This window comes from Sorex araneus, chromosome 1, assembly GCF_027595985.1.
Source record: "Sorex araneus isolate mSorAra2 chromosome 1, mSorAra2.pri, whole genome shotgun sequence".
Classification (NCBI taxonomy): Eukaryota; Metazoa; Chordata; class Mammalia; order Eulipotyphla; family Soricidae; genus Sorex; species Sorex araneus.
Genome location: NC_073302.1, coordinates 12,835,216 through 12,849,775, shown reverse-complemented (window position 1 = coordinate 12,849,775; position 14,560 = coordinate 12,835,216). Strand labels below are relative to the sequence as shown.

Here is a 14,560-nt window from a genome sequence, read left to right as displayed (position 1 = left end):
CTTTCCCATTCTGTGGATAGTCTTTGTATTCTGGTCACTGTATCTCTTGCGGTGCAGAAGCTTTTTAGTTTAATGTAGTCCCATTTGTTGATCTCTGTTTTTACTAGATTGCTTAGTTCCGTGTCACCTTTGAAGATACCTTTATCTTCAATATCGTGGAGGGTTTCGCCGACCTTGTCTTCAATGTACCTTATGGTTTGTGGTCTAATGTTGAGGTCTTTAATCCATTTTGATCTGACTTTTGTGCATGGTGTCAGGTCAAGGTCTAAACCCATTTTTTTGCATGTGGTTGTCCAGTTGTGCCAGCACCATTTGTTAAAGAGGCTTTCCTTGCTCCACTTCACATCTCTTGCTCCCTTATCAAAGATTAGATGGTCATACATTTGGGGTTGTGTGTAGGGATATTCCACCCTGTTCCATTGGTCTACGGCTCTGCCTTTGTTCCAGTACCATGCTGTTTTAATTGTTACTGCTTTGTAGTAAAGTTTGAGGTTGGGGATGGTGATGCCTCCCATCATCTTTTTCCCAAGAATTGTTTTAGCTATCCTTGGACGTTTGTTATTCCATATGAATTTTAGGATTGCTTGATCCATTTCTTTGAAGAATGTCATGGGTATATTTATAGGGATCGCATTGAATCTGTATAATGCTTTAGGGAGTATTGCCATTTTGACAACATTGATTCTCCCTATCCACGAGCAGGGTATATGTTTCCTTTTCCTCATGTCCTCTTTGATTTCATGGAGTAGCGTTATGTAGTTTTCTTTGTAAAGGTCTTTTACTTCCTTGGTTAAGCTGATTCCGAGGTACCTGATTTTCTGGGGCACGATTGTGAATGGGATTGCTTTTTTCATGCCCCTTTCCTCTGCCTCATTGTTTGCATATATGAAGGCCATGGATTTTTGGGTATTGATTTTGTAGCCTGCAACTTTACTGTATAAGTCTATTGTTTCTAAGAGTTTCTTAGTAGAGGTTTTAGGCTTCTCTAGATATAGTATCATGTCGTCTGCAAATAGTGAGAGTTTGATTTCTTCCCTTCCTATCTGGATGCCCTTAATCTCTTTTTCTTGTCTAATAGCTATCGCAAGTACTTCCAGTACTATATTGAAGAGGAGTGGTGAGAGTGGGCATCCTTGTCTTGTGCCTGATCTCAGAGGAAAGGCCCTTAGTTTTTCCCCGTTGAGGATAATGCTTGCCGTAGGCTTGTGATAGATGGCTTCGACTATCTTGAGGAAAGTTCCTCCAAACCCCATTTTGGCGAGGGTTTTCATCAAGAAAGGATGTTGGATCTTGTCAAATGCTTTCTCTGCATCTATTGATATGATCATATGGTTTTTATCTTTACTTTTGTTGATATGCTGGATTATGTTGATTGATTTCCGAATGTTAAACCATCCTTGCATCCCTGGGATGAATCCCACTTGGTCGTGATGTATGATCTTTTTGATGAGTTGTTGGATCCTATTTGCTAGTATTTTGTTGAGGATCTTCGCATCGGTGTTCATCAGGGAAATTGGTCTGTAATTTTCTTTCTTAGTGGTGTCTTTGTTTGCTTTTGGTATTAGGGAGATATGTGCTTCATAGAAACTGTTTGGGAGAGTTCCTGTTTTTTCAATTTCCTGGAAAAGTTTGAGGAAAACAGGCAATAGGTCTTCTTTAAATGTTTGGAAGAATTCGCCAGTGAAACCATCTGGGCCTGGGCTTTTGTTTTTGGGGAGGTTTTTGATTACCGTTTCAATTTCCTTAACATTGATGGGTCTGAATTGTGACATATTGTTTTAAGCTCTAGTCCCTGGAATTCACCAGTATTTGTTATCAAGAAAAAGACTGGTAAATGGCAAGTGTTAAGTGATCTAAGAAAAGTTAATGACTGCATGGAACCAATGGGCCCTTTGCAAATGGGTCTACCTAATTTAGCCATTATTCTAAAACAATGGAATATTATTATAATTGATCTAAAGGATTGTTTCTATCCCATCCCTTTGAGAAAGGAGGATAGAGAAAAATTTGCCTTTACTGTGCCTTCCTTAAATGGTAAAACTCCTGCTAAAGATATCACTGGACTGTTTTGCTTCAAGGGATGATGAATAGTCCCATGATGTGTCAATATTTTGCTAATCAACCATTGGATATAACTAGGGCACATTACCCTGATCTCAAAATTATTCACTACATGGATGATATTCTTATCACTGCTCCATCTTATATAAATTTGTAAAAGGTTTATGAAGCTGTAACTTACCAACTAGAGTCATGGGGTTTAAAAATTGCACAGGACAAAATTCAACGTCAGGTTCCTTGGTAATTTTTGGGACAAATAATATGGGAAAGTAGAATTGCACCTCAAAAGGTTCAAATTCAGAGAGATAAATTAAGAACTTTAAATGACTTTCAAAAATTATTAGGAAATATAAATTGGCTATGGCCTTCTTTGGGTATTCCAACCTATGCCCTACAAAATTTGTTTCAAACACTGGAAGATGATCCCTCTTTAAATAGTCCAAGGCAACTTAGCCTGGCAGCTGAAAAGGAATTAGAAATAATTGAGGATATTATTAATAAGGCTCAGCTGGATAGAATTGACTCTTCAGAAAGTTTAAATCTGATAGTGTTCTGTACTTCACATTCTCCTACTGGAATTTTGGTACAAGGAACTAATATTGTGGAATGGAGTTTTTTATGTAACAAGTCTAGTAAAACATTGGGAAATTCAGGTTAGTTCAGAAGAAATAAGTTCTAATAGAATTAAAAATGATTTAGATAAAATTAATCAGAGATGTAAGGTCCTTTACAGGGACCCATTCTCTGAGAGTTGGATGCCAGGTCAGGTGGAAAGGTGGGGACAAGGTTTTGCTTTTATTTCAGCGAGCAAAAACCACTTTTGGTGTCCTACAAAAAGACTAAAAAAGACTAAAGCTTCTCAGTAAATAATGAATAGCAAATGAAAAACCTGCAGTATGGATTTCTTTTTCATGGATTTTTGCCGGCTTTGTAAAAACAGAAGCGCTTCTCTTCTTTTCTTTTTGGATCCAATTTTACAAGCAGGAGACAGGCTAGCTGAACTGAAAAATGGGGGATAATCCCAATCAGCCGACAGGGAAATTTTTACCTTGGGGACTGCCCTTCCTTTCTCTGTCCGTCAGTTTTCTTCCCTGGTTCTTGAGGGTCAGAATCAGGATCAGGTATGTATGAATGCACATGCATGTGATTTTGTTGTCTTTCTGTATGTCTGTCTGTGTTAAGTATTTAAATATTGAAGTCAGATTGAATAAAGAAGTGGCAGTCCTACTCCAATTTTTTTTAAAATTTTGAGTGTTTTTTGGAGCTTATTAAGAGTTGTAAAATTAGAGCATGAAACATGATTTAAAATATCTAAAGTATAATAACTATTAAAAGAGCTGTTAAAGGAGAATTGAAATAATTGTATATAAAATAGGTTCAAAAGATATTGGTTTATTTTAAGAGATAACAGGTTTATTATATAAGACTGGATGATATTCCAAGCATATGTTATGGGGACATCTATGAAGTTTGAGAAGGAGGAAGTTTCTAATTTTACTTATGGATGCCGGTGATTCTTCTTTGTTCATGAGAGAAGAATCTGAAAACAGGAGTACTTCAGCAGTTACTGATTGTGGAAAAACCTGGACTGTGAAGATTATCCAGAAATGGCATGAAAGTGTTGTTTTTGCAGCATGGTACTGGAAAAAAAGCAGAGCCGCAGACCAATGGAACAGAGTGGAATATCCCAACACACAACCCCAAATGTATGATCGTCTAATCTTTGATAAGAGGACAAGAAATGTGAAGTGGAGCAAAGAAAGCCTCTTCAACAAATGGTGCTGGCATAACTGGACAACCACATGCAAAAGAATGGGCTTAGATCTCGATCTGACACCATGCACAAAAGTCAGATCAAAATGGATTAATGACCTCAGCATCAGACCACAATCCATAAGATACATGGAAGACAAGGTTGGGAAAACCCTCCACGATACTGAAGCTAACGGTATCTGCAAAAATGACATGCAGCTGAACAACCAATTGAAAACAATGATAAACAATTGGGACTATATTAAACTAAGAACCTTCTGCACCACAAACGATACAGTGACCAGAATACAAAGGCAATCAACAGAATGGGAAACGATATTTACCCAATACTCATCTGATAAGGGGTTGATATCAAGGATTTACAAGGCAGTGATTGAACTCTACAAGAAGAAAACATCCAACCCCATCAAAAAATGGGGCAAAGAAATGAACAGAAACTTTCTCAAGGAAGAAATACGAATGACTAAAAGGCATATGAAAAAATGATCTTCATCACTAATCATCAGGGAGATGCAGATCAAAACAACTATGAGATACCACCTCACACCACAGAAATTGGATCACATCCAAAAGAACAAAAGCAACCGCTGTTGGAGAGGATGTGGGGAGACAGGAACCCTCCTACACTGCTGGTGGGAATGCCAACTGGTTCAGCCCTTTTGGAAAACAATATGATCACTCCTCAAAAAATTAGAAATTGAGCTCCCATTTGACCCAGAAATACCACTGCTGGGAATATATCCCAGGGAAGCAAAAAAGTATAGTCGAAATGACATCTGCACATATATGTTCACTGCAGCACTGTTTACAATAGCCAGAATCTAGAAAAAACCCGAATGCCTGAGAACAGATGATTGGTTAAAGAAACTTTGGTACATCTACACAATGGAATACTATGCAGCTGTCAGAAAGATGAAGTCATGAACTTTGCATATAAGTGGATCAACATGAATAGATTCGTGATAAGTGAAATGAGTCAGAAAGAAAGAGACAGACACAAAAAGATTGCACTAATTTGCGGAATATAAAACAACAGAATGGGAGACTAACACCCAAGAATAGTAGCAATAAGTACCAGGAGGCCTGCTCCACAGCTTGGAAGCTGACTTCACATGCTAGGGGAGAGGGCAGCTCAGATAGAGAAGGGAACACCAACTAAAGTGTAGTGGAGAATCCACTCAGGATGGGAAAGGCAGGTTGAAAGCAGAGTATAGATTGAACATGATAGCCATCCAGTATCTCCATTGCAAATCATAAAACCCAAAAGGAGGGAGAGAACAATAAGGAATTCCCTGTCAGGGGGTGAGGGGGGTGGGGAGACAGCAATGGGAGGGGTAGGGACCCTGGGCCATCCATGGAGGAGAATGGGCACTGGTGGAGGGAAGGGTACTCGAGTATTGTATAACTGCAACACAGGCACAAAACTCTGTAACTGCACCCTCATGGTGACCCATCGATAAAAATAAATAAATAAATAAAATATAAAAAAATGCTGTATTTCTATATAGAAAAAACAAATTAGAAAAAAAGAGAAATCAAGAAAATAATTCTGTATTCCCAATTTCATCAAAAACAATTAGTAATAATTCTAGAAATAAATTTCAGAGAATGAAAGATTTGTATATTTAAATATGTATCACTATTAAAACAAATAGAAGATACAGAAAATGGAAATGTAGTCTTTTCTCTTGGGTTGATATTTAATATTAATATTTAATATTAATAATTAACATTAATGACAATCTTACCGCAAACCCTACATATTATATTATATTATATCAACAAAATGGAATACATTTCAAATAAAATATTAAAAATTAAAGTAAAAATAAGTTCTTAAAAGTGTAAAATAAACTGGGACTGAAACAATAGTACAGTGGGTATGTCATTTGCCTTGCATGTGGCCCACCCAGGTTAGATACCCGGCATCCCTTATGGTTCCCCAAGCACTGCCAGGAGCAATTTCTGAATGGAGAGTCACGAGTAAGCCCTTAGCACTGCTGGGTTTGCACCAAAAACAACAACAAGAAAAAAACCCACACAAAATAAACTAAACCTGCATTATATTTTTTAGTTTTCCTCTGCTTTGATTTTCTTATTCTCCATAGTAATGTAAATATAATTCAGAGGAAACCAAAGAAAGTATGTTGAAAAGTAAACCTTACAAATAAAAAGGTTTTAAATTGCGCATATTACTATTTTGCATGTTTTGCATTAAAATGACCTGTTTGAATAATTACTTTTATGTAGCCTCATTGAAATTCCTTCTATATCTTATACTCTTATTGACTAGTACTTTGTGAAAGGATCTGGAATGATACTTTGATTCCTTAAAACATGGCAATATCTTTATGGAAAATTGTAAGTATCATGCATGGGTAATGACCTGTGTATAAATATCACAGTCATTTGACTAATTTTGTTTTACATATCAGGATTTAAAGGATGGATCATGAACAGCAGCCACTGCATGAAGACAGTGGTTAAGCTGGGTCCAGTGGTATCTAAAATATTATTGCTGCTGCTACTGTATCTGCATTTTCCCACTGAGTTATAGTAGCCTATACTTATTTTTCTGTATTAATGCAAATTTGGAAGTATTTATTCCCAGGCAGCTCACACTCTTTAAACATGATGTTACTCACTGCAATGGAGAGAAGTTTTTATACATACCATGTCCTGTATATAAGGAGATATGAGGACTCTTGAACCGCTGAATATTTGCCTGGGCACAACAACGAGAGAAAGCCTTGAAACAACTGGGTCCAATCTTAATCCGTGCAGCTCTTTCCTCGCAGCTCTCCTCAGATTCCCTGGCCCCATCATAACAACATTTCTGAAGCACCGGGTGTTTGTATTGGGATGCTGAAACAATGACATAACGGTCAGCCAGGTACAGATGCAGAGGCCTGGATTTGGACTGGTCCAGATTCTTCCCCGGTGTCCTGCTCCCCTTCTTGTACTGACAGTGACCAGAACCAGGTGGAGTAGCTCACTGAGTAGGCAAATTACTCCCTTCCCAGAAAGCTCTTCAATTTTATAGAGTTCCAAAGCTGGAAAATTCTTCTTGGCCTCTAAACCAAGATCTAACTTCTATTGCTAGTACCTACAGATTTCATCCTCTTGCTCAGAAAAGGACACAAAATGCTGTTTTGCAAGTAACTGCTGAAATGGTGAAGAAACTTCTAAGATCATCATCATTACTAAAGCACAGTATCCCTAATTCCTCCAATCACTATTATTATAATTCATATGAAATTTAAGTGGTATGTGAAATAATTGGTTTTTTCAGATTCATCTTTCAAATGGTCTATATGGTCCTAAACAACTATAGATCAAAGAAAAGAGGAGATCAGAGGACACAGTGTAGAGATCCCCAGTGCCATGGATTCTGTCTCAGTCTCACCTGGGTTTACATTTGCCCTGTACCATTCACCATGCTAGGGCATTGGGTATGCTAACTCGTCGTATATCATCATTATTACTAATTTCTCTTTGTGCTATATGTTGTCATATGGAAAATGCAATTATAAAGTACCTTCAACATGTCACTAGAGTAAATATTAAGAGAAAACTATGAAGCAGATTATGAGGCTTTCAAAAAGCCTCTCACATTATAAGTGTTCCAAGCTATTATTTACTATTATTTCACCAAATATTTACTATTATTTCAGTCTTCTATAAAATTATTTTTTTAAAGTCATGCATTTGGGGCTGGAGCAATAGCATAGCAAGTAGCGTGTTTGCCTTGCACATGGCCAGCTCAGGTTCAATTCCCAGCATCCCATATGGTCCCCTGAGCACCGCTAGGAGTAATTCTGAGTGCATGATCCAGGAGTAACCCCTGAGCATCGTCAGGTGTGACCCAAAAAGAAAAAAATTCATGCATTTGATAGAGTAAAATCTATTAAGCAATTAAAAACCATATTATAACTATAGAGAATAGATAAGATGGAGACCTACTTCCTTTACAGCAAGGCAATATAAATTTTTAAATCCTGTATGATTGATCCTAAGGAAAAGTTCAGTGTCCACAGATTTTTCAACCTGATGTATGTCAATTAGCTAAAAAGAAAATATTGCAGATGCTGGGTTATTTCCAAAAAACTTATAAAAACAAATGAAACCTTAGAATACCTATCTTGTCAATCTTCTGTTTCAAGTCTCTTTTTGATCTGAGCACTTTCTTAAATGATCCACCTGTTAAAAGAAAGACAGCAAGAATAATACTTAGACCCAATCCCTCAGCTAAATTATATACGATGCTCAAAATAGTCACAGAGCTGAGACTAGAGACAATTCCCAAAGGGTTGGAGTGCAGATTTTGACTTCAAAAGGCCTCCAGTCCGACCCTCAGCTCTTTATAACTCCCCTGAGCACCACCAGGGGAGAGTGAATAGGGATTACCAGTGCATCCTGGTTCTCCCATCTCACCTCTGGAACCTGTGCATGAGAGGCATGTGCGACAGCCTATCTCTGGGCACATACATATTTGTTTTTGATTATAAGGGTTAATTTTAAAATAATGTTAAGAAGATAAGCTCTTACTTCAGTAAAAGGTTTCCTTTTGATTCTGTTTTGTCACCATATTCAGCAGCGCTCAGGGATTATTCCTAGCTCTGCATTCAGAATTCACTCTTGGCAGAGTTCAGGGACCCATACCTGGTGCTGGGAATCTAACTGAGTCAGTCATGTGTGAGGCAAGGGCCCTACCTGCTATGCTATTTCTACAGCCCATTTCTATAAAATTTTTAATGAAAACCAGATCATACTATGTATATTAGAAAGATTTTTTAAGGGAGAATATATGTGGGGTCAGCAAAAGCAATATATTCTTTTGAAATCGTATCCAGGTCAGAGCTTGGAGACAGCTGAGGCACTCAGGAGAGCACGCCGCCTTACACTCACAAGCCTGAGTTCCACCCTGGCAACTCATCTCGCACTCCTCCCCCAGAACTAGTTTGTATAACCAGGGAGGTCCCCTAACATGCCTGAATGTGGTTGTGTTGTCGCCCAACTTTGCCAGGCCACAGTACTGAAATTTAGTCCATCATTATGCGGAGTTATCTCTGCAGCCCCTAATCATTGTTTTGGAGCCCACCCCCGGATAAAGAATTCTCCGGTGAGTTTCAAATGGAATGAGTTACCATCTTGTTGGGAGCAGCCTGTGTCCACGTTGCTAAGGACAGTGAGTCCCGTGGAGCAGAGCACCTCGGTATTATTCCTGCCACCGCCTGCCCCGCACTCCTGGCCGGGTTTGTGTGAAGACTGAAGTATCTGCTCAGAGAAGAAATCATTTCCCAAAAAACAACAGTTAGTGACCCTTATGGGAAATAGCAGAACTGTAAATAATGGTAGCTGTAAGTTGCTTGCTAAATGCTAAAACCTAAGTTTTCAGTTTTCCCAAGCCTTTTCCCATTTTTTATTTTAAAAGTAATTTTTAAAGTGAGTCAGAGAGAAAGAGACAGACATAGAAAGATTGCACTCATATGTGGAATATAAAGTAGCTGAGAGGTACAAGCTTGCAATGATGCAATTTCTGGCCGAAATTTCTCTGGAATTAGTTACTAAAATATTAAAATACAGAAATCCAAAACCATGCGGCCGCTAGTGTGGCTGCTCAACCTCATATCTCTTCATTCTGAGCAATGGAAAACAAATTATCAAATGCTTCCTTTTCAGTGGGTTCAACTTTGGGGGAAGAAACTAAACAATAATAGTGAGTTTTTGTTGAAATATTGAATGTAGTCAATGTAAAGTGTAAGTAAAGTGAAATTTATCAGTTGCACAGGTGGGGAGTGTGGCTGGGGAGATGGGGGGCATGGGGGTAGGTATACTGTGATTCTTGGTGGTGGAATATGTGCACTGGTGAAGGGATGGGTGTTCGAGCATTGTATAACTGAGACTTAAATTTGAAAGCTTTGTAACTTTCCACATGGTGATTCAATAAAAGAATAAATTTTTTAAAAAATGTTGTTTTACAATAATAGTGAGTTTTGTTGAAATATTGAATGCAATCAAAGTGAAAGTAAAGTGAAATTTATTAGTTACACAGGCGAGGGGCTAAGGGTGGGGGGCTAGGGGCGTGGGGGGGGTTAGGGGTGTGGGGGTGCGGGGTGGAGCTATACTGGGATTCATGGTGGTGGAATATGTGCACTGGTGAAGGGATGGGTATTTGACCATTGTATAACTGGGATTTAAACCTGAAAACTTTGTAACTTTCCACATGGTGACTCAATAAAAAAAAAAAAAAAAACTTAAAAAAATGTTTTACTAAAATACTGTGATTTACAGAGTTTTTCATAATACAGTTTTTCCGGCATAGAGTGTTCCACATCAATTTATAAATTATTCCTACTGAAATTTACTCCATATAATACCTCAAATATATAAAATACTTGATATGAAAGTATGAAAAGATGCTAAAAAATCACCACAACTCCAGTGCCTTTACTACCAGAATAATTCCTCTGTGAGAGGACTGGTTTCCAGCTCCAGCATTTTGGGGCCCCAGCACCACTAACTGTGACCCCTGAGTCCACCAGGAGTATCCCCCAAGCATTTCCAAAGTGGCTGAACAACAGAAAAATTAGAAAATGCAAATTATGACTGCTACCCAATCCCTGTCCACCTTCTTTTTTCCCTCTGGAAATGGCTCGCTTTTTACACAAAGTTTGTATTTTTTTTAACCTCCCAAGAGAGAAAAAAATTTGAGAAAAATCCTTAGAGAGTCATTTTGATCAAGAGAATTCCTGAATAGTGCTGATAACTATTACTGAACGGCCTGTGCCAGGAGAGGCAGGAGAGAGGAAATGGCAAGTCCCAGATGTAGCTATTTTGTGTGTAGCTATCTAGTCTCCCCACCATCGCCCTGTTTCTGCTGCTCTTTCATCATTGTCCCATGGACCGAGTATACTCATTCCATAAGAAAACCAGTTTGTAGTTATCTACATTCCTTGGAATGAGCAAGGAATCTAATTTTATACATGAACTTAGAAGATGCTCTATAAATAGACTTATTAAAATGGCAAAAGAAACAAGGCCTCATATACCTGGGAAGAAACATGATTCACACAAGATTTTGTAACTAAAATTCTATATGCAAGAAGAAAATGTAATGATGTATTCAAAGTATTCAATGAGAAGACTCTCTAGCTAAGAATCCCAAACCTGAAAGATTATAATTCATATTTAAAGAAGTGATAAAAAATATTCTCAGACAAACCATGGCCGAGGTCATTTGTCAATCTAAATCATCTTTGCTAGGAATACTGAATAGCATCATAAAAAGCAAAGGTCAATGGTATAAACAACAAAATTCTTCATATGGAATTGTCACAAAATACTTCCTTCATATCAATAATTTCTCTAAATATCTAAGTGTTGAACTCTCCCATTAAAAAGCATAGACTTGTTAGTTGAATCAGGAAAAAAAATCAAATTTCCGATTAAAAGAGTCACACTGGAACTCTCACAATAAACAGAATCAGAGTTAATGGTTGGACAATGATCTTACAAGATGAAAGTAAGCTAAAAAAATCAAGGACAGTCATACATATATCAGATCAAATAACATTCAAGATAGAGAAATTATTACAAGATAAGGATGGATATTACATACTGATTAAGGGATTACTAAACTATTATCAACAGCAATATACCAAGTGAAGTTTAGTTTGAAAAGCAAAGTTTATAAAGCAAACGTTGGTAACCCTGAGGTAATATATAGGTGGCAACATACAGTGGGAGACTTTAACAGCCCATTATCATCCTGTTCAATCTATAGTCTAAGACTTTCAGCACACATCTCCCATCCTGGGTGATCCATCCAAGTATCATTTACTTAGCAGAGGAACATTAAGTTTTAAAAAATGTATGCACCTTCATAAGTGGATCAACATGAAAAGTATCATACTAAGTGAAATGAGTCAGAAAGAGAGGGACAGACATAGAAATATTGCACTTATCTGTGGAATATAAAGTAACAGAATGGGAGACTAACACCCAAGATTAGTAGAGATAATAAGTACTAGGAGGCTTGTTGCATGGTTTGGAAGCCAGCCTCACATGCTGGAGGAAAAGGCAGCTCAGATAGAGAAGGGAACACCAAGTAAAGGGTGTTTGGAGGACCTGCTCAGGATGGGAGATGTGTGCTGAAAGTAGACTATAGATCGAATATGATGGCCACTCAAGACCTCTATTGCAAACCACAACACCCAAAAGGAGAGAGAGAATAAAACAGAATGCCCTGACACAAAGGCGGGGGTGGGGGTTTGGGAGGGATACTGGGATCACTGGTGATGGAGTATTGGCACTGGTGGATGAATGGGTACTGTGCATTGTATGACCGAAACACAAGCATGAAAGTTTGTAAGTCTGTAACTGTTCTTCACGGTGTTTCACTAATAAAAAAATTATTAAATGTATGCACCTCTACATTTGGCACTTAGTATAGCAGCAAGAATATGGAAACAAATCAAATTTCATATCTCATAAATGTATAAAGAAGTTGTGATATCAATACACAGTTGGATACTGTAATGTTCTGTAGAACAGGATAGAATCCTGCAGATTGCTGCAACTTGGATGAAACTGAGGGTATCATGTTATGTAAAATAATCAGAGGAAGAACAAATATTAGATGACCTTAGTCTTCTTGTATATAAAGAAACAAAGCAAGGTAATAAAGACATCAAATGAGAATAGGCTAAGATTACAAAACTGTGAGGGCAAAGGAAAAAAGGATGAGGTGGACTGGAAGTGATCTAGGAATAGTGATAAAGGGTCTTAGACATTCTGGAGGAGGTAATGGCACAACTTTGTACGTCAAAATCATGAAAGCTAACACCAATGTAACCAAGTCTCTTAAACTTGAGGAAATTAATTGATTTAAAAGGAATAATCTGAGTCAGTAAGATTATTGCTCTTTCCAGCAAATGTGTTAGTAAACAAGATGTTTTCATCAATTATTGATAGGAAGACAGTATGAAATTGGTTGTGATTGGTTTGTTTCTGAAGTGCATGTAATTATATTTTAGCTTATTCCATGAGTAAATGGATATTTGGCATTTTACCGGGATAGACACAAAGTGATAATATAATACAAAAAATAAATTAGAGAATAGACCTATTGGATATATGTAATATATATGGATAAATATATGGGGTAACTTGACCAAAAAAGTTTTCTTAACTCTAGCTTTATAGGGATTCAACTCATTTAACTCAGACCATAAGTCACCAAATATTCCTAATTCAGTTTTCTTCATCAATGACATAAGAACTGTACTAGTGTAAAATTTTTTTTAAATTTTTGAAATGTAGACCCAGCCAACCGATGATCAAGGCTGTTCCAAGTCAGTGCTTGGGGATTGCTCCTGGCAGTGCTCAGGAACTATGCAGTAGCAGAAAATCAAAGCCAGATCTTGTGCATATCAAACTTGCACTTGAGCCCTTTGAGCTATCACCCAGCCCCATGTTAATTATCCTTATTATTGATATTCTTCTCAAGGTTTTGTTGTGGATATTGCATTTGTGTGCAATTTGTATGCCGATAACCTGTATTTAAACCCCTGCAATACGTGGTCACTTAAGGACAACTGGGAGACACTCTAGAATCTTGCCAGGTATGGTCCCCAAATCAAGCAAACCAAAACTATTAGAGATGTAAGTCTTCACAAAGATACTTTGAATAGTAATGATGTCATAAATGCTATTTGTATTCCTATCCTTAAATCTTACTGAATTATCCTTCAATCTAACTTAAATCTAATTAACTCTAAATTACAGGTATACCAATGAGCATCTATGTGTTTCCTTAATCTCCCTTCTACCGGCAGCCCGCAGTGTCAGACAGAACATTGGTGGTCACTTAGCCCTGAGTCAAGTCAAGTGTCAGTAATCACAGCAGTTATTTTACTTAACTCTTTCCACGAAACTTTTGCTTCTTTCTTCAGAGTTATATGTAGCAACATCCGCTAATGATAATGCTACCCATGATTCTGACTGAGTTTCAACAGTCAGAGAAAGATGTTCACCTGGTGAATATACATCTTTAGTTGGAGACACACGTATCTAAAATATTTGAAAAAGTAAGAATTTTAGTGTCAGGTTAAACAGCCTTAGTGTTAGAACAATGAAGAGGAATTCAGGTGTCTTTGTGGCTTACCTGAAGCTGATTGCCACATTTTTCTTGAATCTTTAGGCAGACTGAGTCAGACACTAATTCTGTCGTCTGATCTCCTGTGACAAAGTAATAGACCAGGAGACAGGCTGTAGGAGCCATGTGCTGAGTCAGGGAAAGGTTCAAAACTTGGGAGGATGAGCCTGGGAGTTTCTCCACTGTTCCAAAGTGGACAACTTTTCCTTTAGAAGAAACCTAAAAATACACAGCAGCCAATAAACATCAAATGGGGCTAAAAGCTGGGTAGAAGTTGATGAAGAGGAAAAGAATTAATATTTGTGAGTTTCAAAAGAAAAAAGTGCATGGGTGCACGTGGGACTTGAGCGGTCAGTGGATGAGAGACGTTTCCTGGCCAACACAAGGCACAGACAAATGTGGATGGATAGGAACGAACGGGAATGAAGAAACAGGCCCCAACCCCAGTGGTCGGTGGTCAGTTGATTTCTCTCTCCTCCCTCTCCCTTAAGGCACAGTCACAGTCATAGGTTTTTTTTTTTTTGCTTTTTTGGGTCACACCTGGCGATGCACAGGGGTTACTCCTGG

The 14,560-nt window shown here is 37.9% G+C and overlaps 1 protein-coding gene across 1 annotated transcript in view; it reads right to left on the bottom strand.

Annotated features, from left to right (window-relative positions):
- Positions 1-1,383: 1,383 nt before the first annotated feature.
- LOC129407109 (complement C5-like) overlaps positions 1,384-14,560 on the bottom strand; it is a 37,291-nt gene continuing 24,114 nt past the window's right edge. Inside the window, exons 13-18 of the mRNA XM_055147317.1 lie at positions 14,003-14,212; positions 13,759-13,908; positions 8,982-9,111; positions 7,972-8,034; positions 6,508-6,699; positions 1,384-1,619 (exon numbers count right to left, since the gene is read on the bottom strand). Of these exons, the coding sequence (XP_055003292.1) occupies positions 1,612-1,619; positions 6,508-6,699; positions 7,972-8,034; positions 8,982-9,111; positions 13,759-13,908; positions 14,003-14,212 (753 nt within the window). The 3' untranslated portion in view covers positions 1,384-1,611. The remainder of the gene's footprint in view (positions 1,620-6,507; positions 6,700-7,971; positions 8,035-8,981; positions 9,112-13,758; positions 13,909-14,002; positions 14,213-14,560) is intronic.